Source organism: Nicotiana tomentosiformis, chromosome 7, assembly GCF_000390325.3.
Source record: "Nicotiana tomentosiformis chromosome 7, ASM39032v3, whole genome shotgun sequence".
Classification (NCBI taxonomy): domain Eukaryota; kingdom Viridiplantae; phylum Streptophyta; class Magnoliopsida; order Solanales; family Solanaceae; genus Nicotiana; species Nicotiana tomentosiformis.
The window spans coordinates 97,371,949-97,397,655 of NC_090818.1; the positions used below are offsets into that span (position 1 = coordinate 97,371,949).

At 39.6% G+C, this 25,707-nt stretch overlaps 2 protein-coding genes across 2 annotated transcripts; one reads left to right on the forward strand and one right to left on the reverse strand.

Annotated features, from left to right (window-relative positions):
- The first annotated feature begins 1,071 nt into the window (after positions 1 to 1,071).
- Positions 1,072 to 3,309, forward strand: LOC138896067 (uncharacterized). Its single transcript, XM_070180846.1, has 4 exons — positions 1,072 to 1,474; positions 1,795 to 2,256; positions 2,406 to 2,914; positions 3,064 to 3,309. Exons 1-4 carry the CDS (start codon positions 1,072 to 1,074, stop codon positions 3,307 to 3,309), a joined length of 1,620 nt encoding a protein of 539 aa, XP_070036947.1.
- A 2,903-nt stretch (positions 3,310 to 6,212) lies between these two features.
- On the reverse strand, positions 6,213 to 9,156 carry LOC138896068 (uncharacterized). The gene is made up of 3 exons (XM_070180847.1): positions 8,531 to 9,156; positions 8,074 to 8,400; positions 6,213 to 6,648 (listed from the first exon to the last, which is right to left on the reverse strand). Exons 1-3 carry the CDS (start codon positions 9,154 to 9,156, stop codon positions 6,213 to 6,215), a joined length of 1,389 nt encoding a protein of 462 aa, XP_070036948.1.
- Positions 9,157 to 25,707: the final 16,551 nt, after the last annotated feature.

Here is a 25,707-nt window from a genome sequence, read left to right on the forward strand (position 1 = left end):
CTCAAGGATTTCATCATTCAATCCTCATTCAAGATATGTTTTGGTTTAAATTAAACATTGTTAAGATGAATTACTCCATATCCATGGAGTAGTTCTCTTTAGGGTTTGATAGATTTGGTGTATATTGTTTTTGGATAATTAACTCTAGTTTTATGTATTGAATCGTTATGGTTGTTTTAGTTGTTGCATCTATATTCACTTGTTAATGTAATCGAGAGAGGCATAACTTGTGATATTGTTGCATTATATTTTGTTGGTTGAAGTAATTTATTCTTCTTACCAATCGGAAGAGGCTAGTTGTATTGTTGATTAAACTAAATTAGGAGGATAATCGAGAGAGGTTCTCCTAAAGACCAATCCACTACAAATTCTTGCATATCTTCACGTGCTTAAAATTGGTTCATCTTGTGAGGTTGACACTTAATCGAGAGAGGAGTTTCTACTAAACGTTTGAACTAATAATTGAGTGAATTCAAGAGACTCACTTCAACATTAGAAGTGAATTAACTAGACTTAAATCCTGGACAATTATCTTGCAGCTATCTAATCAACCCTTATTTTCTCCCATTGATATCTGCCTTGCTTACTTTTGTTGCGATTGTCATAATTAATTAGCTCTAGATTCTTAGTTAATTTTAGTTTTTAATCCCATAATTCTCAACTATTGATCATCTTGGATAGCAACCAAGCTATAAACTACGAAATAATGTTTAACTCCAATCCCTGTGGGTATGATATTATATTATACTAAATTCGACTAGCGAGCATATTCAAGTGTGTGTTTTGCGCTAGTCAAATTTGGCATCGTTACCAGGGATTGGCAATCAATAGTGTTTGAAATAGTCTATAGTGCTAATTCAGGAACTGTTATTTTTATTTTATTTTATTTTTCCTTTTTTATGTTTGGTGTTCTTTGACTGTGCGCAGGCTATAGGTTTGATTGGTGCATGACTCGATCTTCTGGTAAGGAATTGCAACCATACGAACGAGAAACAACTGCGATAGTTGAGGAAGGAAGGAAATCTCACCGAGAAAGTAGATAAGGTTGGGCAATCCTCAACCAAGGAAGATATGTATGGAGATAATGATAATGTTGATTTGGTTGCAAGAGAGGCAGTCCAACTTAGAGAGAAAGCTACAAGGGATGCTGAAGAAGCAACACTTAGAGATTCACAAATTGCTTATGAGGAGGAGAGGGCTAGAAGAATGGCTCAGAATCTGCCCGTGGGTGCAGACGAGTTTGGAAACATAGCTCCCGGCCAAGGGAGACCACTTGGTGATTATGCTAGACCAGTCTACAACCAAGGCCTATCAAGTGTGAGGCCACCTCCAGTGGCAGCTAATAATTTTGAGCTGAAGCAAGGGTTGCTCCAAACGCTTCAAAACAGTTGCGTTTTCAGAGAAAAGATGAACGAAGATCCAAACAATCATCTAATGGACTTCGAAGAGATTATGAACACCTTTCAATACAATGGTGTGTCACAAGATGCAGTTTACCTAAGGGCATTCCCCTTCACACTTAAAGATGATGCAAAGCACTGGCTTCGAAGCTTGCCTCAGGGATCCATAACTAGAAAATTTCTTGCTAAATATTACTCCTAGCTAAAACGGGCAAGTTTAGAAGAGAGTTCCATAACTTCTTCCAGAGTGAGACTGAAACGGTGTTTGAAGCTTGGGAGAGGTTTAAGGAGATAGTCCAAAAGTGTCAATATAACGGAATTGAACTCTGAATGCAACTCCATGATTTTTGGGATGGATTGACACCGGTTTCACGCAGAACATTGAGCAACGCAGTTGAAGGTCCGTTAATGAAGAAAACACCAGAGGAGATAGTCACTATTCTCGATGAATTGTTTGAAGATGCAAATCAGTGGCCCTATGAATTTACTGAAAGAAGAAGGTCAAATGGTGTTCACCAGGTTGATGCTAACACATCTGTGCAGGTACAACTTGATGCTATGGCGAAGGAGATAAGGAAGCTGACCTTATTTTCTATACAAAGTGAGAATCACGCAACATGTGATATATGTGGAAGAGGATACCCTACTCATGAGTGTCAAGCCTCAACCGAGGAAGTTAATGATGTGGGTAATTATAACTTCAATGCAATGGGTCAGAAGCACCCTGATATTTCATGGAGTTCACCTGGGGGTACAACAAATGCATGGCAACAAAATAACTCCAGATTTCAAGAGCTCCTGGTTTTGGGAATCAGCCGAGGCCACAGTTTCAACCTCAACAACCAATTCAGTCTGGGTTAGAAGATCTGAGGAAATCCTTTATTATCAAGACTGATTAGAGATTGGATGCTCATGATGCAGCTATCAAATAACTTGGGACAATTTTGCGTAACTTGGAGAGACAAGCGAGATAAATTGCAACCATATTATATGAGAGAATCCTAGGTACTTTGCCAGCTGATACTGAAAAAAATCCCAAAGAAACAGTAAATGCTGTAACTTTGAGAAGTGGACAAGTGTTAAAAGATCCTACTCCAATTCACAAAGAAGCTGCGCTTGAAAAAGAAAGTGGGGAGGAGCTAAAAATTGAAGATGATAAAAAGACTGAGAAGAAGAAATGCAAGAAGGAAGCTGAGAAAAAGAAGAAGGAAAAGAATTCAATAAGGGATGAATCTGATGATATGAGCAAGCACATGCCTGCTTTACCTTTTCCCCAAAAGCTTTATAGAGAGAACATTGACAAGCAATTTGAGAGATTTTTAGATATGCTGAAACAAGTTAATGTAAATTTGCCATTTACTGAATTTCTCTCCCAAATGCCAGTTTATGCTAAGTTCTTGAAGGAAATCCTGACGAAGAAGAAGAAGATAGAAGAGACCTTAGTGGTCAAGCTCACAGAGTATTGCAACGCGATCTTGCAAAACAAACTCCCACAAAAGTGTGGAGACCATGAAGTTTTATTATACCTTGCTCGTTAGGCACTCTTAATTTTGATAAGTCTTTGTGTGATTCTGGTGCCTCAATTAATTTAATTCCTTTGTCTATTTACATAAAACTAGAGAATGAGCTTGGAGAGATAAGGTCTGCACTAATATCTTTGCAGCTGGTAGACCAAACAACTATAATACCTGAGGGGATAGTGGAAGATATCTTAGTTCAGGTAGATAAGTTTGTATTTCCTGTAGATTTCATAGTGGTGAAGATGGAGGAGAATAAAGAGGTCCCCCTTATTTTAGGAAGACCATTCTTAGCCACGAGCAGAGAAATATTAGACATACATGATAGAAAGCTTATTCTTAGAGTGGGTGATGAGGTGGTGACTTTCGAGATGAATGTGGAGATGGGGTGAGAAAGGAGAAGCCAACTGCAAGTGTAGAGTGGAGAGTGAAAAGCTCGAAATAAAATGTCCCAGTGATTGAGAAACATAAGTGTGGGGTGTACCCCAAGAAGGCTGAGAAGAAGCTGTTTGCGTGGATGTGTGTTGTCATGCCCCAACCTTGGGGAGCATGACCGACGCTCAACCGAGTGGACCAGGTCGAGCAAGCCTGTTAGACACTATCTACCCGACTCACCTATGATCCAGAGATGGCATTCTGACATTAGTTAGGCAGTAGAAAGTGCATACATATATACATTACTAAGTCGTTTCGTTTTGTTAAATCATTGTTAAGTTTCAAAATACATACATCCTTATGACTGAGTGGAACAAGAGACCAAAACACAACATGATCTTTTGACCTTTCTAACACCCATATACAACCCATATAGTGTCTACGGAGCCTCTAAAGATACAAAAGAGAGTAAAGATGGTGCCGGCAACAAGGCCCCGGCTATACCTAAAAAAGTGACCACAATATAAACAAAAGGTACAATACATGACCCGGGAATGAAATGGGGCTCACCGAGTCCGTTGAAAAGAGGATGCAGCACTATCTATGATCAATACTATCTGCTATGGAACCACTTGCATCCATTTAAAGATGCAGCACCCCTGGCAAAAGGGATGTTAGTACTATCGAATAGTACTAGTATGTAAAACTAAAACACTGTCTTAATAGAATGAATAATAATACAGGGGGAAACAGTCAAGAATGAAATATGAGCTTTAAATAACACTAAAACATCAAGTTAAGGATCACATAGATTTTTAAGTCAAATCCCGCATTATTAGGTTGGATGGTTTTTAGTGCCAATATGCCACAATCCACAATACCACAGTGTTCTTACACGGAGTCCGATCTCGGCCTGATCGGCTAGGCCATCGCATCTGAGACATCATCCATATTCACAATTTCATCCACAATACCACCGTGTTCTTACACGGAGTCCGATCTCGGCTCGATCGGCTAAGCCATCTCATTCGAGACATCACCCCTTTTCAATCAGTCATCTCACTTTATATTTCTTTCCCATCTTTTCAATACAATGGCACGAGCGGCCCCAATTACAAAGTTATTATTGGCGCTTGGCCGTATTTCATGATTAAGGTTCTTTTCCACATTCAAACATCATTAACATTATCAACAACAATAAGGCGTCCCATTCAAGACATTAAATTAACATATGAGAAATTTGATAATCTCAGGCACATAGAGGCTTTTCATACAATTTGGCATAACAACCTTTATTCGATCTTAACATGAAGTATCAACATTTCTAACATATATTCTACATTTTGAACACATCCTCAAATGACAAGATGACATGATGAAGCATTTAGAATAAATATTGAACCTATATCCTTCAACACAAAAACATTAGGAATAGCCAATTCTATAATGATCAATTTGGGACTTACACCAATTACATGAATACCGTGGGATGCGATTCTAAGAAGAAGGGGTTTAGCCAACATACCTCAATTGAACTTCCTTAAACTTTTAAAACGTTCCAGAATTCATAGAAACTTCAATCTATTTTGAAAATATAACAAGTTTAACCAAAATTAGGGAGATGGTCATGATTCTAGCTCATTTGAGCATATTATCAAACACTAAGTAAGCATCAATGTTTTAAGGCCCTTTGCAGAAGATTCCATCATTCCCCAGCCCATTCTCTACCATGTTTAGCTCACAACCTTCCCACATAATTCAAGAATACATGCATGCAAGACACCAACCCTCATATTGAATAATTGTCTCCCTAATTACCCCATTTTTTGTAAATTTTTGAAATTAAGAGCTAGGGCATAGATTCTTACCTCTTGGGATGAAGACCTAGGGTGCTTCTCTTGCTAATCTTCAAAGGTTTAAGCAAGAATTGAAGAGAAACTTTTGATTAAGATCACTTTCTCCCTCTAGGACTTTCTCTCCCACTCTAGATATCAAAAATAAGCTCAAAATGGTCTATGGGATGTATTTTAACGGTATAGGGTCGGATTTAAAAACACAAAAAATAAAGCTCCGGAACAGGTTCTGCGGTCGCATACGCGACCACATAATGATTATGCGGTCTGCGAAATGACCGCGAAATTTGGGTGCCAAAACTGGAAAGGAACTGACCAGGTCTGCGGTCACTATGCAGCTCGCACACTTGTTCTGCGGTCGGATAATGCACCGCAGAATGGTTTTGCGGTCGCATAGTGTACCACAGAACCTCCCTCCGAAAATTCCCAAAGCATGATATGCCACAAGAGTGCGGCCCGCGAAATAGTTATGCGGTTGCATAATGGGCCGCAAAAATGACATTAAAAATGGCCCAAAAGACTGTTCGACTCTGCGGCCATTCTGCGGTCCGCATAGTGGCTCTGCAGTCGAAGAACGGGCCGCATAAATGCCTACTTCTGCCCAACATTTTCCTTCAACTCCCCAGCGCACTCTTCAATCCAAAAATTCCGAACCTCTATGCCTACTTCGGCATCACGAAATCCGGATTTTTTGGAAAAATTTTACGGGGCCTTACATCCTCCCCCACTTAAGATCATTCGTCCTCGAATGAGGATCAAGGTTCACTATTAGCACCTTATACTACTCAGTTTTTCATACCCCACATCAGCAACCCCAAATTTAACTAACTCCCTAAATTTCCAAAAATTTTGCCAGAGTTTCCTTTGTAACTAGGCCAATCCACCTGTCAGAGAGCCCAGAATCACATCCTAAAAACATGTACACGAACCAACGATGTAACATAAATCATAACAATACCAACTGTGGCCTTATGTAACTAGCATATAATCAAAAGGAACACCTTTATATTAACTGAACAAGTGATACAAAATTCATAGGCGACAATTTCATAAAAAGGATTACAGAGCTATTCAAACAAGTAAGGATACTTCTTCTTCATCTCTTCCTCGGCCTCCCAAGTGGCCTCTTCAACCCGCTGGTTTTGCCATAAAACTTTCACGGAGGCAATTTCTTTATTTCTCAACTTTCGGACTTGTCTATCAAGAATGGCAACTGGAATTGCTTCATATGAAAATTCTTCATTAACTTCAATGGTCTCAATCGGCACAATAGCAGATGGATCTCCAACTACCTTCTTCAACATGGACACATGGAATACCGGGTGCACTAACGACATCTTGGGTGGTAGCTCAAGCTTGTACACCACCTCACCAATCCTCTGAATGATTCTGTACGATCTGACATACCTCAGACTCAATTTCCCTTTCTTACCAAATCGCATTATGCCTTTCATGGGGAAAATTTTCAAGAATACCCAATCATCTTCTTTGAACTCCAAATCCCTACGACGAACATCCGAATAGGACTTCTGATGACTCTGAGCAGTCTTCAACCGCTCCTTAATAGTCTTAACTTTTTTCATAGCCTGATGCACGAGGTCTTGCCCTATCAACTCTGCTTCCCCAATTTTGAACCACCCAATGGGATATCTACATCTCCTACTATACAATGCCTCAAAGGGTGCCATCTGAATACTAGAATGAAAGCTGTTATTATAAGCAAACTCTATGAGTGGCAAATGATCATCCCAGCTACCCTTGAAATCGAGAACACAAAGCACGCAACATGTCCTCAAGCATCTGAATAGTCCGCTCTGCTTGCCCGCAAGTCTATGGATGGAAGGTTGTACTAAGATTCACCTGAGTACCCAAACCTTGCTGAAATTTCTTCAAAAAGTTTTCCGTGAGCTCAACCCCATGATCGGAGATGATAGAAACTGGAGTGCCATGCATCCTGACTATTTCCTTGATGTACAATTGAGCATATTGTTCCGCTGTGTCGGTAGATTTAACTGGCAAGAAATGTGCTGATTTCGTGAGCCGATCCACAATCACCCAAATTAAGTCAAACTTGCGTGGAGTGCATGGTAATCCTACCACAAAATCCATATTAATCATCTCCCATTTCCACATTGGAATTTTTATGTTTTGTGCCAACCCACCAGGCCGTTGATGTTTGACCTTCACTTGCTGACAATTCGGACACCTTGCCACAAAGTCCGCCATATTCCTTTTCATGTCATTCCACCAATAGACTTCCTTGAGATCGTGATACATATTTGTTGAACCTGGATGCACCGAATATCTAGAAGCGTGAGCCTCAGTCATGATTCTTTCCCGAAGACCATCTACATTCGGAACACATAGTCGCCCTTGGTACCTCAGTGTTCCATCATCCATGCCAAGCGCAAAAGCCATAGTCTTATGTCTATGAATCCCCTCCTTCAGTTGTACCAACAATGGATCATTGTATTACTTTTCTTTGACTTCCACAACAAGTGATGATTCAGCCCTATTTTGCACAATTACCCTTCCTTCACTAGAGTCCGCAAGACGAACTCCCAAACTGGCTAGCTGATGAACCTCCCTGGCCAACGACCTTTGACATGACTCCAAGTGAGCCAAACCACCCATAGATTTCCGGCTAAGAGCATCCACCACAACATTGGCTTTCCCGGGGTGATACTGAATATCGAGGTCGTAATCCTTGAGTAACTCAAGCCATCTTCTCTGCCTCAGATTCAGCTCCTTTTGCTTGAAAATAGATTGGAGACTCTTGTGGTCCGTGAATATAGATACATGGACCCCATACAATTAATGACGCCAAATCTTCAATGCAAAAAACCACTGCCGCAAGTTCTACGTCATGAGTTGGATAGTTCTTTTCATGATTCTTGAGTTTCCTAGAAGCATAAGCTATAACCTTACCGTGTTGCATTAATACACACCCAAGCCTGATCCTTGAAGAATCGCAATATACCACAAACCCTTCTGTACCCTCTGGCAGGGTCAACACTGGTCGTAGTCAATCTTGATTTTAACTCCTGGAAGCTTCTTTCACAAGCATCGGACCATTGGAACATAATCGCTTTCTGAGTCAATTTAGTTAATGGAGAGGCAAAAGAAGAGAACCCCTCCACAAACTTCCTGTAATACCCTAGTAAGCCCAAGAAGCTGCGAATCTTGGTTGGCATTGTAGGACTAGGCCAATTCTTTACTGCTGAAATCTTTTGAGGATCAACCTTAATTCCTTCTCTAGAGACAACATGACCCAAGAACGTGATAGATTCGAGCAAAAATTCACACTTTGAAAATTTCGCGTACAATTGGTGCTGATGAAGAGTCTGCAACACTGCCCTGAGGTAATCGGCATGGTCCTCCTCACCTCGTGAATACACAAGAATATCGTCGATGAACACTATCATAAAGGCCCTGAAACTGATCAAATAAATCATCTATTCTTGGTAACTGGTACTTATTTTTGATTGTGACTTTATTGAGCTGCCGGTAGTCAATACACATCCTCAGTGATCCGTCTTTTTTCCTCAGAAAAAGGACCGATGCGCCCCATGGTAACACACTCGGTCGGATAAAACCCTTTTCTAATAAATACTTCAATTTCTCCTTTATTTCCTTCAATTCTGCTGGTGCCATCTTGTAGGGCGGAATAGATATAGGCTGCGTGCTTGACATCACATCAATCCCAAAATCAATCTCCCTATCTGGCAGAATCCCAAGTAGTTCATCAGGAAAGACCTCTGGAAATTCATTCATATCTGGCACAGACTCGAGTATAGGTGCCTCAGCATCGGTGTCCGTAACCCAAACCAAGTGATAGATACGCCCCTTGTTAATAATCTTCGTGGCCTTAAGGTAAGAAATAAACATACCCTTCAGCACCACATTATCCCCCTTACACTCAACAACTGGCTCACTTGGAAATTCAAACCTTACAGTTCTAGTTTGGAAATCGAGCTTGGCAAAACACGAGTAAAGCCAATCCATCCCCATTATTACATCAAAATTGACCATCCCCAATTCAATGAGATCAGCTACGGTCTCTCGACCACGTACGTGACAATACAATCCCTATAAACCCGTACGGCCACAATAGATTCGCAAACCATAGTAGATACAGAGAACGGCTCATGAAGCTATTCCGGTTCTATCCCAAATTCCATAGCAACATAAGGGGTAACATAGGACAAGGTGGAACCGGGATCAATAAGAGCATATACATCATGAGTTTGGATAGTTGATATACCTGTGACAACATCTGGAGAAGCCTCTGCACTCTAGCGACCACTCATAGCATAGAAACGGCTGAGTCCTCCTGAACTTTGCGCATCACCCCTAGCTGCACGACGCCCTGCTGGTGCCGGAGTGCCTCGAGCTGGAGGGGGTGCTGAAGATGTAGCAGCTGCAGAACTAGATGGCTATGTTGTGCCCCTGCCTGCACCCTGGCGGGATAAACGACACTCCCTCTGAATATGACCCCTCATTCCGCACCCGTAACATACCGGCAGGTCCTGGTAGTAGATCCCCATATGTATCCTCCCATACTTGGGGCATGGGGGCCTCCGCTGCTGTTGGAATCTCCCTCCTGATCAGCCCTGATCGTGGGGCCCCCTGCTATCCTGATTGGGCCTGAAGCGACTCCCCTGCTGCTGATTGTGCCCCACTGGTGGTGCACTGGCTGAAGACTAAGCATAAAACTGGGATGGCCCTGATGACCCTCCCCTAAAAATTGATCTTCCATCACCAAATGAATCTCCAGGGTTGCCCGCGTACCGGGCCTTGCTGATACCCTCTCGTCCTTTCTGTTCTTCAACTTACGGTCCTCTGTAGCTTGAGAAAATGCTACCATTTTCCCATAATTCATATCTGAATTCAAGGCAGTTATGGCAGCCTCATTAATAACCAAAGGGCTAAGGCCCTGCACAAACCGATGCACTATGGCCTCCATAGTGGGCATCATGTGAATAGCATATTTAGACAGACGCGCAAACTCCATGTGATACTCCTACACACTCTTACTTCCTTGTTTAAAGTTCTCAAACTCTGTGGCACGAGCAGCCCTAGTCTCGGCCGGAAAGAAATGGTCCATGAAAGCATCAGCAAACTCACTCCACCTCGCTGGAGGGCTCCCCCCCTCCCGAGAGTCCTCCCATAGCTCGAACAAAGAATAGGCCACCCCTTTCAGGTGGTAGGCGGCCAACTCCACTCCCTCCGTCTCAGTAGCGTGCATAACTCGGAGAGTCTTATTCATCTCATCAATGAAGTCCTGTGGGTCCTCCTTGAGATTAGCACCCGTGAACACCGAAGGATCCAACTGCAAAAATCTATTCACCCTATAACTAGTAGAATTCCCTTGTGGGCTAGAAGGTCTGGGTGCAACATTCGACCTTTAGGCCTGAGAAGCCACTATCTGAGTCAGCATCTGAGTAGCTCCACTAAGATCCCCATCAGAAATACCAGAACCGAAAGCTGGGGCTGGAGGTGGAACCTGAATATCAGGTGGAGGAACCGTCGCACCCTCAGTAGGTCTAGGGACTGGTGTGGCCTGGCCAGGTGTAGTGGAATCAGGCAGTGAAGCAGTCGGGGATTATCCTCACCCCTCGGGTATTCACCCGCATCATCAAATAGCGGGTCAACTACCACTCCTGAAGCAGCATTGGCCCCTTCGCCAGTTCTTGCTCTCTTCTTAGGTGCCATATACTAAAAGTTAAAGGAATGCACGATTTAGAGGAGGAACAATTTCACAATTAGTTTCATCGCATGATCCAGAATATCAAAGAAGGGTATTGTTCCTAAATGTCCAAGTAGCCTCCAACTTATAGATGTGGTCGACAATATACCGATAAGAAGGACTCTACCAGACACGGCTCCGAGACATCCTAAGATACTTTAAAACCTTAGGCTCTGATACCAAGTTTGTCACGCTCCAACCTCGGGGAGCGCGACTGGCGCTCAACCGAGTGGACCCAGTCGAGCAAGCCTGTTAGACACTATCTACCCGACTCGCCTATGATCCAGAGAAGGCATGCTGCCTTTTGTTAGGCAGTAGAAAGTTCATACATATATACATTACTAAGTCGTTTCGTTATGTTACATCATTGTTAAGTTTCAAAATACATACATCCTTATGACTGAGTGGAACAAGAGACCAAAACAAAACATGATCTGTTGACCTTTCTAACACCCATATACAACCCACATAGTGTCTACGGAGCCTCTAAAGATACAAAAGAGAGTAAAGATGGTGCCGGCAACAAGGTCCCGGCTATACCTCAAAACGTGACCACTATATACATAAAAGGTACAATACGTGACCCCAGAATGAAATGGGGCTCACCGAGTCCGCTGAGAAGAGGATGCAGCACTATCTGTGATCAACACTATCTGCTATGGAACCACCTGCATCCATTTAAAGATGCAGTGCCCCCGGCAAAAGGGACGTTAGTACTGTCGAATAGTACTAGTATGTAAAACTAAAACATTGTCTCAATAGAATGAACAATAATACAGGTGGAAACAGTCAAGAATGAAATATGAGATTTAAATAATGTTGATACCCAATTTTGCCCTCATATTTTCCAAAATATATATATATACCTTCAAAATAGCATATTTGCATCATTATTTAGTACACAAACCTATACAAGCATTTTCTATAATTTTTCATAATTGTTAGAGCTTTAAATTAATTTTTCCTTGTATTTAATTTATCCTTCTAAATTATTTTGTGATGACTTAGTTACCTAAAATAATTAGTTTTCACCTATGATTTATGTTTCGAATATTTTATTTCATTCCATATAATTACAGTAGCATTTTTAAGCTATTTATCTAATTTTGCAATAATGGCCTATATTCATACATAAGGGCTCTTTATTTTATATTATTTATGTCAAAATAGCATATTTTATATTTTTAGAATACTAAATTATTATCTTAAGTATTTCAGTGCATAAATAATATTTTCATTTATTTATTAAGCATTTTTTATAAATCATTTTGATAACATTTTGGGTATTTAAATAATAGCCCATTTTAACCAATGTTGGACCACATTGGTGGCCCAAAACTACCCAAACCTTAGCCCAGTCTATCCCATCCCAAAGCCAAACGACCCTTAGTCTCAAACTCGGACGGAACCCGTCTCAAATAACCCCCCCTCCCCCCTCTCCCGTTTCCCTTGTAATCCTGGCCGTTGATCTTAAATGATTAACGACCCATAATTAACCTATCCGTGTTATATTACCCCTCACCCTAAACCCTAAAGACCCATTTTCCACTGCCCAGCCGCCTTACCATTCTCTCATCACTCCACCCGCCTATGTTAAACCCTACCCGCTATATCCCTAACCTTCTCCGATTCCAACCCAAACATGGAATCAATCTATGATTTACTTACCTATTTTGTGTTACTCTATCATTATACCCATGTTTATGGTATCACTTAGTTCTTGCTCTATTTTTGGCAAGAACTACTTCTCAAGAACGGACAATTTACTTTGATTTTGTGAAGATATGGATGATCTTTTGTCTATATACATGTTATATTGAACGATTCTTGCATTATTGGTTCGATTCAAGTCATCAGTCCCAACTAGGGTTTGAGACTTCCCTTTTTTTTCTTCGTTACCGATTTTCGATTGATATTCTTCCCTTTCTTGTGTTTGACTGATTTTTTCCTTATTTTTTGTTTAATCTACTGTACCTCCTTATTTTATGTGTTATTTGCCCTAAAACTGACTCTGATTGATTCTCGCATGCTATATTTTCCTTATTCTCTGTTCAATCTATTGTATTCCCTTATTTTAAGTGTTATTTGCATGTTATTTTTCCTTATTCTCTGTTTAATTTACCGAACTTCCTATTATATGTATTATTTGCCCTAAATTGACTCTAATTGATTCTGGCTTGCCATATTTTCCTTATTCTGTGTTTAATTTACCGTGTTTCCCTATTTTATGTGTTAAATCTGCTACTATATAAACCCCTCCCCTAAAACCCCTTGAATGGACCTTGGAATCTCCTAATCGCTGCTATTATTCTCATTATTCTCCTCTTTCACTTACTCATTCACTCTGTTACACTCGAATATTTTGTGAAATTGTTGAATTCTGGGCCGGCTGAAAGCCAAGGCCATTAAACGACCTCCATCGGTGCAAGAACTGCTCGGAGCCCTTCTCGAGGCTCTTGTGAACTCTGAAGCATCAAAGATCTGGGTTTCTTGCTATTAAGCTCTTTACTATTCTTTTGTTCGTATAATTTTTCCACTGGTTAGTGCTTTTAACCCCTGCAATGTTAATTTTCTTTCTTTCCTTCTGCATACCTATATGTGTTTGAATTATATGAGTATGATTTAGTTGTGAATCCCCGATATTGCACTATTTCGATAATGCTCAATACTCTTTTGTCATCCTATGATAGTTGAATGCATGAGATAGTTTACTGCTTTGTCCTTAGTCTGTGTTAGGCTGGTGTGTGTTCTTCACTATGGTCTGCACTTCTATGTTGATCCTTTGTTTTCTTCTGGAATCAGTTCTGTACCTCTAGCATCTGAATATGTTTCAGTTTTGAGTTTCAATGCGTGCCTATTTTGATCTAAATCTGACTGTTGTGACTATATGTTGTTAATTATAGAATTTCTTCATACCTTGCTTTGGATACTACTACAACTATATGGAAATCCCCCTCTACTTTGAATGAATCATTTAGTGTTGAGTCTTGTGTCTGATTGACTGTTCTTTGTGTACTAGCCACAACTATATGGAACACTGCTTTAAGGTTTACTCTAAACATGTTTTCCTTGCTATCCTGATCCCTAGCATCACTTAGTATTTTAAGATAAACATTCATTTTTGCCTCAACTATGATCTCGCTTCCATCTAATATGTTTTTCTAGTCTGTTTTTGTTCATTTGATATCTTGCCTCTTCCAGTGTTTATCACAATGTCTAAATACTGATTAGTATGACCCTAAGATGTATGCTTAGCTTTATCCAAACCTTTTAGGTCTCAATTGGTTTAATGTCATAAATGATATTCTATGTATATCTTGCAAACTTGTTGCTTCCCCAATTTCTTTCAACATGAGACTATCTATGTGGTGCTTTGCTGTCTTGCTGAACCTGCTGGCCTGCTTGATTAGTTGCTCTATATGCTTAACTTGGTGTTGTACTTAATTTCTGTCCCTCTATCACTATCCACTCTCCTTATTTGCTACTCATGCTATTCTAAATTCTCATTCTTAGCCGGCTGAAAGCCAAGGCTATCTAGGTTCTATTGTTGACCTCCCTAGTGTGAGCACTGCTCGGGGTCTAATTGAGACCCTTGTGAACTCTGACACACTAGGGCCTGATCCTAGTCATTCTTTCAACCTCCAAAACTGTCCCTAATACTCTATTTCCCTGTCATGTACTGTATATCTATATTGGTTGTTCCAAGTGGTGCAACACTTGGTGCTGTGGCTCATTAAATTGGTATGAGCTCTTTTATGGACCCATGATCGTGTATTGAACGTGGCTCTTTGTTGAAGGCCCAGTAAGGCTGGGTATTTAGTTATTTTATTTGGGCCTACTGTGAGCACACACACACACATTACTTGTTTACTATTAATAATGAGTTCAAATGCTATGTCTACTGCTACGTGTTTATAGACAACATGGTTATAGGGAGTAAGCACCCCTTCAACTTGCATGATTACTTTCGAATATACTAGAAACATGCCTATAGGAACAGATGAATTTTCCTTCAATTCGCTTCAGTTATTCACTAGAAATTATGTCTATAGGATTTTTGATCACTTCATTTGCTATTGTACCATATTGATCAATAGAAATCTTGTTTATAGGACTAAGTATAAATAAAACAAGCTCTGAAGTACTATGCATTAGAGATCTGCCTATAGGAAATAATTGCTCGTTATAATTAGTTAATGCTAGACCATTCAAACATTGCTTTATGCACATCGTATGAATAATTCTAGGACTCTTTCCTTAGCAGATTCTGTTGTACCCAACTGCGTAGATCACATAGGCATCACACATATAGGATTGGCAGCTTAAAACTCTCAACAATTAGCTTATGATACCTGCATGATTCTGTCTACAAGCTATATCCTGCATATGAAATTACTTGCATACTTTGATCGCCTAGAAATGATGTCTATAGGATTCTGCAGATTCCTGATTGGCATATGTGTTTGCGTGCATTTAGTGCTTAAGCGGGGAGGCAAACTTGAGCCCCCTTTATTGCCATATTTGAAGTCCAATGTGTTTTGTATGTCTCCTAGTTTTATCATTTTGAGCAGCTTAAGTTTAAGTCTAGAACCACCCTAAATAGAGGTCCAATGCCCTCCTGGACCATAGTTATGGAACGGGTAGTGCACGCATAAGGTACGACCTATTTTGAATTAGTGCGCTTTAGGTAACAACTTTAACATAGTAATCGGGCAGCAGGAGATGATAGTTTATGCCCGTTGAATAACATGAGTAACACCCCATCTTGGGGAAGTTATGAAGTATTATTTATGTTGCACGGAGTGATTCTTTAGGCTAAAAAACTTAGCCCCCCCTCCTCTTTATATGTTGTTATTAGATCTAAATAGTTGTATCCCTATATTCGCACTAAGACTTGTATTAATCATGTTGTAATAAAGTCCCGTGACTTCTGAATTCCCTTTGTTTAGTTGATCACCTAGCTTAATCGTAATCCACATAATCTTAAGTTCGGTCGGGACCCACAGTTGTGAACCTCGAGGAGTGCCTAACACCTTCTCTTTGATGTAACTTGAGCCCTTACCCGATCTTTGGTGGCATTGACTAGTAAAAATAGAGTTATCTGCATAATGGGTGCCCTAGCGCACCTTAAACCGTTAGGTGGCAACTCTCCTCTTTTAATACCTCTTTAAAAGAGTTGTCACATGCCGAAGCCCGATTTCGCGAGAAAAAGGGGTGCGACAAATAACACTAAAACATCAAGTTAAGGAACACATAGATTTTTAAGTCAATTCCCGCATTATTAGGTTGGATGGTTTTTAGTGCCAATATGCAACAATCCAAAATACCACCGTGTTCTTACACGGAGTCCGATCTCGGTCCGATCCGGCTAGGCCATCTCATCTGAGACGTCAACCATATTCACAATTTCATCCACAATACCACCATGTTCTTATACGGAGTACGATCTCGGCCTGATCGGCTAAGCCATCTCATTCGATATATCACCCCTTTTCAATCAGTCATCTCACTTCATATTTCTTTCCCATCTTTTCAATACAATGACATGAGTGGCCCCAATTATAAAGTTATTCTTGGCGCTTGGCCGTAATTCATGATTCGGGTTCTTTTCCACATTCAAACATCATTAACATTATCAAAAATAATAAGGCTTCCCATTCAAGATATTAAATTCACATATGAGCAATTTGGGAATCTTAGGCACATAGAGGCTTTTCATACAATTTGGCATAACAACTTTTATTCGCTCTTGACATGAAGTATCAACATTTCTAACACATATTCCACATTTTGAACACATCCTCAAAGGACAAGATGACACGATGAAACATTTAGAATAAATATTGAACATACATCCTTCAACACAAACACATTAGGAATAGCCAGTTCTATAATGATCAATTTGGAACTTACACCAATTACATGAACACAGTGGGATTCAATTCTAAGAAGAAGGGGTTTAGCTAACATACCTCAATTGAGCTTCCTTGAACTTTTAAAATGTTCAGAAATTCTTAGAAACTTCAATCTATTTTGAAAATATAACAAGTTGAACCAAAATTAGGGAGATGGTCATGATTCTAGTTCATTTGAGCATATAATCAAACACTAGGTGAGCATCAATGTTTTAAGGCTCTTTGTGGAAGATTCCATCATTCCCCAACCCATTGTCTACTATTTTTAGCTCACAACCTTTCCACATACTTCAAGAATACATGCATGCAAGACAACAACCCTCAAACCCAATAATTGTCTCCCTAATTACCCAATGTTTTGTAAATTTTCAAAATTAAGAGCTAGGGCATAGATTCTTACCTCTTGGGATGAAGACCTAGGGTGCTTCTCTTGCTAATCTTCAAAGGTTTAAGCAAGAATTGAAGAGAAATTTTGATGAAGATCACTTTCTCCCTCTAGGACTTTCTCTCCCACTCTAGATATCAAAAATAAGCTCAAAATGGTCTATGGGATGTATTTTAACGGAATAGGGTCAGGTTTAAAAACCCAAAAAATGAAGCTCCGGAACAGGTTCTGCGGTCTCATACGCGACCGCATAATGATTATGCGGTCCGCGAAATGATCGTGAAATTTAGGTGCCAAAACTGGAAAGGAACTGACCAGGTCTACGGTCACTATGCGAACGCAGACATGTTCTTCGGTCGCGTAATGCACCGCAGAACGGTTCTGCGGTCGCATAGTGCACCACAGAACCTCCCTCCGAAAAATCTCAAAGCGGGATATGCGACAAGAGTGCGGCTTGCAACATGGTTATGCGGTCGTATAATGGGCCGAAAAAATTACATTAAAAATTTCCCAAAAGACAGCTCCACTCTGCGGCCATTCTGCGGTCCAAATAGTGGTTCTGCAGTCCAAGAACGACCGCAAAAATGCCTACTTCAGCCCAATATTTTCCTTCAACTCCCAGCACACTGTTCAATCCAAAAAGTTCGACTTTGACTCTGACCTCGACCTCTTCGCCTATTTCGGCATCACAGAATTCGGGATTTTAGTAAAAAGTTTACGGGGCCTTACATGTGCATTGGTTCGAATGCGTGGAATGGAGCCCGACTTTGATTCTGACCCCAACTGAAAACTCAGGGATGTTTCCTCTACCCTATGCTTTTTTATTGTGTGTCATGGGGACATGCCACAACTTAAAGTGTGGGGTGGAGAAAATTATATGTTATATGTATCTGTGTTAGTAATTTATTTTTGTTATTTTAGTAGTTAGAGATAGAAAAAATGAGAAAAACCAAAAAAAGATTTAAAATTTTCGACTTTACCTGACGATAGATATCATTCGACGGGTTTCTTGAGGTATTAAAGTCGAAAGGAAAAGACAAAAAGTTGTATTGTAATTTTCCCTTGGTTTTTCTTTGTGCCGCGATTCTTTTCCAAGGGTATTATTTGAACCGGATGTAGTTAGTTTTTATTTTTGTTAGGTGTAGGAACCCTTGTGCTATAATTTGAATTGAAAGCAATATCTCTTGACTTGGTTATGCCTTGAGAATAGTGAGTGCTTTAGTTGTGACGCTTAGGCTCAGTTTTTGACTCTCGCATAAGTACTTTAAATTGTATAATTTTAACTTTGCTTAACTGCTTGGACTAGTGTGTCTTGATAGTCCAATATTGAGTGAGTTATGTGCCATGTGCGTATGAGGATTTGTTGTATTTTGTGCATTGCATTTGATGTCTAGAACATTCCCCGTGTGTTTGCAACGCGAAATAGTAGTTTCGTTCAGTCTTGGAAGTGATATAGGCGTTTCTTTGTTTAGACAATTATATGTTATTACCCACCTAATTGTGATGTATCTTAGTTAACCTCGTTGAGCCTGTAATCCTGTTTCTTTGGCAACCACAGTGCAAACCCTACCTATTTGTTTGAATTGACCATATATTTGAACCTTGTACCTCTCATGTGCACTTAAATTTTTTATGAACTTTGTAAAAGTTGAAGTATGGGGTAATTGGTTTGGCTTTTGAGTGGAAGTAATGAAATAAGGAGAAAGGTACACTATTTTGAAAAAGTAAGAGCCACTTGAATTGTAAGAGAAAGAAAAAAATAATTGTATTGTCGTGAAAAATATTCATTGATAAGTGGTGACGCTTGCTGTAATTATGCTTAAAGAAATGGGAGTTAATGTATAATGATGTTAAGCTGGAGTATGGTTTGACGTAAGTGTGGGGTTTTGAATGATAAATTGTGCGTATTAAAGTGCTTAGGTAGGTGTAGTCACTCTTATATCTAAATGTATCCTACCCGTCCTGCAACCTACATTACAACCAATTATAGTCCTAGTTGATCCTTGACCGAATGAGCTCGATTAGTAGAGAAGTACACTACGGGAAAGCCTATGGTTCATCTTTTGTGGCATATGAATGTTGTTTCTGAGAATGAGTGAATTCTTTCTATTCTGAGTTCATAATTGTTCTTAAATTTTATGGTGCGTGGAAATACTCTTTATTGTGGTGAGGACACATGATTCATGAAGGAAAGGTAATGTCATTGACTTCTATGTTGAGTAAGTGAGTGAGTTGTGAATAATGCATGGTACTTTTGTGTCAAATCTTGAGGTGAAGATGTTACACTATTGTGCTTAATCTATTTTAAATATTATTGGTATAATGTGTTGGGAGAGATGCTTAATAAGGTCGTGTCTTTATAAAGTGTAGTTTGATTGCTCGAGGATGAGCAATGGTTTAAGTGTGGGGTGTTGATGGTAGGCTATAATCTCGTGTTTTAGTCGCTTATTGCACTAAAATTTACTGCACTTTAATTGAGTTTGAGCTTTAATAGCTAGTGTTATGCACTAATTGTGTATTTTATGCCTTGTAGGAATTAAGCCGGGACTGTGTTCGGGGGTCAGGGACCGAGCCTGGATATCAAAAAGCGAGCAAAACGAATTACTCTGAGAATTGACCACAACCGCGGCTGCCCAAATTTCATGCGGCCTATCAGAACAAGCTCTCTGGATTTCTCCACAACCGCCCTGACCTGTGCAATGTTTACAAAGTATTTTCATATTTCGCAGGAAAAGGTGTTTTCGTCTGGGCCCGACCCTACTTAGTAAAAATACATGTAAAAACGTTATTTTATTGACTTTTGACACATCTTAGACCTATGTAAGCCAAGGAGGAGGTGGAGAAGCAAAAGCTCAAGGATTTCATCATTCATTCCTCACTAAAGACAAGGGTTTGGATTGTTTTATGTTTTCCTTTACCTTAAACAATGTTAAGATGAATTACTCCATATCCATGGAGTAGTTCTCTTTAGGGTTTGATGGATTTGGTGTATTGATACTTGTTTGTGAATAATTAACTCTAGTTTTATGTATTGAATCATTTTGGTTGTTTTAATTGTTGCATCTATATTGAATTGTTAATGTAATCGAGAGAGGCATACCTTTTGATATTGTTGCATTATATTTTGTTGGTTGAAGTCATTAATTCTTCTTAGTAATCGGAAGAGGCTATTTGAATTGTTGATTAAACTAAATTAGGAGGATAATCGAGAGAGGTTCTCCTAAAGACCAATCCACTTCGAATTCTTGCATATCTTCACGTACTTAAAATTGGTTCATCTTGTGAGGTTGAGACTTAATCGAGAGAGGAGTTTCTACTAAACGTTTGAACTAATAACTGAGTGAATTCAAGAGACTCACTTGAACATTATAAGTGATTTAACTAGAGTTAAATCCTGGGCAATTATCTTACACCTATCCAATCAACCCCTATTTTCTCCCAATGATATCTGCCTTGCTTACTTTTGTTGCGATTGTCGTAGTCAATTAGCTCTAGATTCTTAGTTAATTTTAGTTTTTAATCACATAATTCTCAATTGTTGATCATCTTGGATAGCAACCAAGCTATAAACTATGAAAATACTGTTTAACTTCAATGTGGATACGATGTTATATTATACTATATTCGACTAGCGAGCATATTTAAGTGTTTGTTTTGCGCTCGTCAAATTTGGCGTCGTTGCTGCGGATTGGCGATAAATAATGTTTGAAATAGTCTTTAGTGCTAATTCAGAAATTGTTCTTTTTATTTTATTTTTCTCTTTTTATGTTTGGTGTTCTTTGACTGTGCGCAGGCTATAGGTTAGATTGGTGCATGACTCGACCTTCTGGTAAGGAATTGCAACCATACAAACCAGAAATCAAGAAACAACTGCGATAGTTGAGGAAGGAAAGAAATCTCGCAGAGAAAGTAAATAAGGTTAGGCAATCCTCAACCAAGGAAGATATGGTCGGAGATGATGATAATGTTGATTAGGCTACAAGAGAGGCAGCCCAACTCAGAGAGTAAGCTACAAGGGATGCTGAAGAAGCAATACTTAGAGATGCACAAATTGCTTATGAGGAGGAGAGGGCTCGAAGAATGGCTCAGAATCAGCTTGTGGGTGCAGATCAGTTCAAAAACATAGCTCCCGACCAAGGGAGACCACTTGGTAATTATTCTAGACCGGTCTACAACCAAGGCCTGTCAAGTGTGAGGCCACCTCCAGTGGCAGCTAATAATTTTGAGCCGAAGCAAAGGTTGCTCCAAACACTTCAAAATAGCTGCGTTCTTAGAGGAAAGATGAACGAAGATCCAAACAATCATCTAATGGACTTCGAAGAGATTATGAACACCTTTCAATACAATGGTGTGTCACAAGATGCAGTTTACCTAAGGGTATTCCCCTTCACACTTAAAGATGATGCAAAGCACTGGCTTCGATGCTTGCCCCAAGAATCGATTAGAATATGTGAGGAGATGACCAAAAGATTATTTGCTAAATATTTCTCCTCAGCTAAAATGGGCAAGTTTAGAAGCGAAATCCATAACTTCTGCCAGAGTGAGACTGAAACGGTGTTTGAAGCTTGGGAGAGGTTTAAGGAGGTAGTGCGAAAGTGTCAACATAGCAGAATTTAACTCTGGATGCAACTCCAATATTTTTGGGATGGATTGACATCGGCTTCATGTAGAACATTGAGCAACACAGCTGGAGGTCCGTTGATGAAGAAGGCACCAGAGAAGATAGTCACTATTCTCGATGAATTGTCTGAAGATGCAAATCAGTGGCCCTTTGAAATTGCTGAAAGAAAAAGATCAAATGGTGTTCACCAAGGTGATGCTAACACATCTTTGTGGGTACAACTTGATGCCATGATGAAGTAGATAAGGAAGCTGACCTTAGCTTCTACAGAAAGTGAGAATCACGCAGCATGTGATGTATGTGGAAGAGGACACCCTACTCATGAGTGTCAAGCCTCAACTGAGGAAGCTAATGCTGTGGGTAATTATAACTTTAATGCAATGGGTCATAAGCAACCAGATTTTTCATGGAGTTCACCTGGGGTACAGCAAATGCATGGAAACAAAATAACTCTAGATTTCAAGGAGCTCCTAGTTTTGGGAATCAGCCTAGGCCGTTGTTTCAGCCTCAATAGCCAATTCAGTCTGGGTTAGAAGATCTGATGAAATCCTTTATTGTCAATACTAATGAGAGATTGGATGCTCATGGTGCAGTTATCAAAGAACTTGGGATAGGTTTGCGTAACTTGGAGAGACAAGCGAGATAAATTGTAACTATATTATCTGAGAGAATCTCAGGTACTCTACCAGCTAATACTGAAAAGAATCCCAAAGAAATGGTAAATGTTGCAACTTTGAGAAGCAGAAAAGTGTTAAAAGATCCCACTCAAATTCACAAAGAAGCTGCGCTTGAAAAAGAAAGTGGGAAAGAGCTGAAAATTGAAGATGATAAAAAGACTGAGAAGACGAAAGGCAAGAAGGGAGCTGAGAAAAAGAAGAAGCAAGAGAATTCAAGAAGGGATGAATCCAATGATGTGAGCAAGCACATGCTTGCTTTACCTTTTCCCCAAAAGCTTTATAGAGAGAAGATGGACAAGTAATTTGAGAGATTTCTGTATATGTTGAAACAAGTTAATGTAAATTTTCCATTTACTGAGTTTCTCTCCCAAATGCAAGCTTATGCTAAGTTCTTGAAGGAAATCCTGATGAAGAAGAGGAAGATATAAAAAGCCTTAGTGGTCAAGCTCATAGAGCATTGCAGCGCGATCTTGCAAAATAAACTCCCACAAAAGTGTGGAGACCAGGCAGTTTTACTATACCTTGCTCGTTAGGCACTCTTAATTTTGATAAGTCTTTGTGTGATTCTGGTGCCTCAATTAATTTAATGCCTTTGTCTATTTACATGAAACTGGAGAATGAGCTTGGAGAGATAAGGTCTGCACCAATATCTTTGCAGCTGGCAGACCAAACAACTATAATGCCGGAGGGGATAGTGGAAGATGTCTTAGTTCAGGTAGATAAGTTTGTATTTTCTGTAGATTTCATAGTGGTGAAGATGGAGGAGAATAAAGAGGACCCCTTATTTTAGGAAGACCATTCTTAGCGACGGGTAGAGCAATATTAGACATACATGATAGAAAGCTCATGCTTAGAGTGGGTGATGAGACGGTGGCTTTCGAGATGAATGTTGAGATGGGGGTGAGAAAGGAGAAGCTAGTTGCACGTGTAGAGTGGAGAGTGAAAAGCTCGAAAGAGAAGGTCCCAGTGATTGAGAAAGATAAGTGTGGGGTGTACCCCAAGAAGGCTGAGAAGAAGCTGTCTGCATGGATATGTGCATTGGTTCGGGCGCGTGGAATGAAGCCCGACTTCGACTCAGACCCCGACTGAAAACTCGGGGAAGTTTCCTCTACCTTAAAAATTTTAATTGTGTGTCATGGGGACATGCCACAACTTAAAGTGTGGGGTGGGAAAAATTGTATGTTGTATGTATCTATGTTAGTAATTTAGTTTTGTTGTTTTAGTAGTTAGATTTAAAATGAGAAAAACCAAATAAAAAAATTAAAATTTTTTGACTTTTACCGACGATGGTTATCATTCGATGGGTTTCTTGAGGTATTAAAGTCGAAAGAAAAAGACAAAAATATTTTCTTTTGTTAGGTAGTGTAATAATTTCCCCTTGGTTTTTCTTTGTGTCGCGGTTCTTTTACAAGGGTTTTGTTTGAACCTGGTGTAGTTAGTTTTTATTTTTTTAGGTATAGGAACCCTTGCACTATGATTTTAATCGAAAGCAATATCTCTTGACTTGGTTATGCCTTGTGAATGGTGAGTGCTTTAGTTGTGACGCTTAGGCTCAGTTTTTGACTGTTGCATAAGTACTTTAAATTGTATAATTTTAACTTTGCTTAACTGCTTGGAGTAGAGTGTCTTTGTCACGACCCAAAATCTAACTAGTCGTGATGGCACCTAACCTAACCCGCTAGGTAAGCCAACTAATAACTATCCAATTCCAATAATATTTAATAATACAATTAAGTAAAAGAAATTATCTGAATCTTATACATTTCCCAAGGACTGGTAGTACAAATCATGAGCTTCTAAGATGAGAATTTACAAAGCTGGTATGAAATAAATGCATCACTTGTTCGAAATGTACATAAACATATTTTTATGAATATAAGGCTACCATGAACAAGAGGCAGCTACAATCGGAACGTAGGTACGTCGGGTCCAACACCAATAGCCAACAACGTAAAGCAATTACAACGTAAAGCAAGTAATAAAAGAAGTAACTAAGAGATAGAATGCTCTGCTTAATCCTGATTTTTGAAAATAGTTCTGCCTTTCAAGTATATTAGTGAAAACCCAAGTCGTTTACCGAAGTTGCCAAAAAAGTGAGTAAGTTTTGAAAATAGTAATTATTTTCAAAAATACTTTCAACAATAGATAAGATGTTCTATTTTTTTATTTCCAGATAGCATGTGTAAAATACATCTCTATGCCCATATGTCAACATGTGTGAGAAGTCATGAATGACGTGATATCGTACAACATGAGGAAAAATACATCTCTATGCATGTATTTCATGTGTGCATGTCAATGCAATATATCTCAGAGATGAACTCATGTACTCACACGCTCAGAGTACTCAATCTCACCGTCTCACATTTTCCACTCATCATGCTCAATCACTCAGTACTGTATATGGCCAATCCGGCCCAAGCAAGATCCATCCCGGAATATATTCATTAACTGACCATCAGTCACTCAGTACCGAGTAGGGCCAATCCAGCCCGTAGGGAAGATCCATCCCCAGGTATAAATGCTTCGGACAAGATCCATGTCCAGGGAAGATCCATCCCTCAATATAAATCAACCGCTCTAACTTGGGGTGTGTGCAGACTCCATATTCTGTAATTTCCCTTGAATAACTCTTAAAAGATCAAGAAGAAAGGCTAGTACATAGCCAAACCAAATCATGACGAAAACGAAACGAAAACCCTACATACCTCTTGTGTTCTTGCTTCCAAACCTTGTTCCCTTTGATCCACACCCTTCCTTATGCTTGTATAGCTAAAATACATAGGTTACAAGATTTCTTAGCCACTAAGCTCTTTCCAAAACTCGAGTTATAAGGAGAAAGGAGGACGGCAAAGTCTTACCTATGACGTAAGGATCGTGTTGATATGCGGATGATGGACTTGCTTCAAAACCCTAGGAAACTTATTGGAGATCTATGGAATCTTTTCTTGTGCATGAATTTTTTGGAAAAATAGGAAAAAGAATATTAAGTCTTCTATTTATACTAAGGTCGAAAAGTCAACCACATGTGTGCTTCATCGGCCCTTCTTCCGACGCTGATATCTCTTTATCCAGATGTCGTATGAACAAACGGTCAAGAGAGTTGGAAACTACATTCCAAGACCTTAAATTAGGTATATAATATGTCCCCAAAATACCTCATAATAACACACGAAATTAATTGCTCAAAAAGCTTCATTGCAAGGCAAATCCTT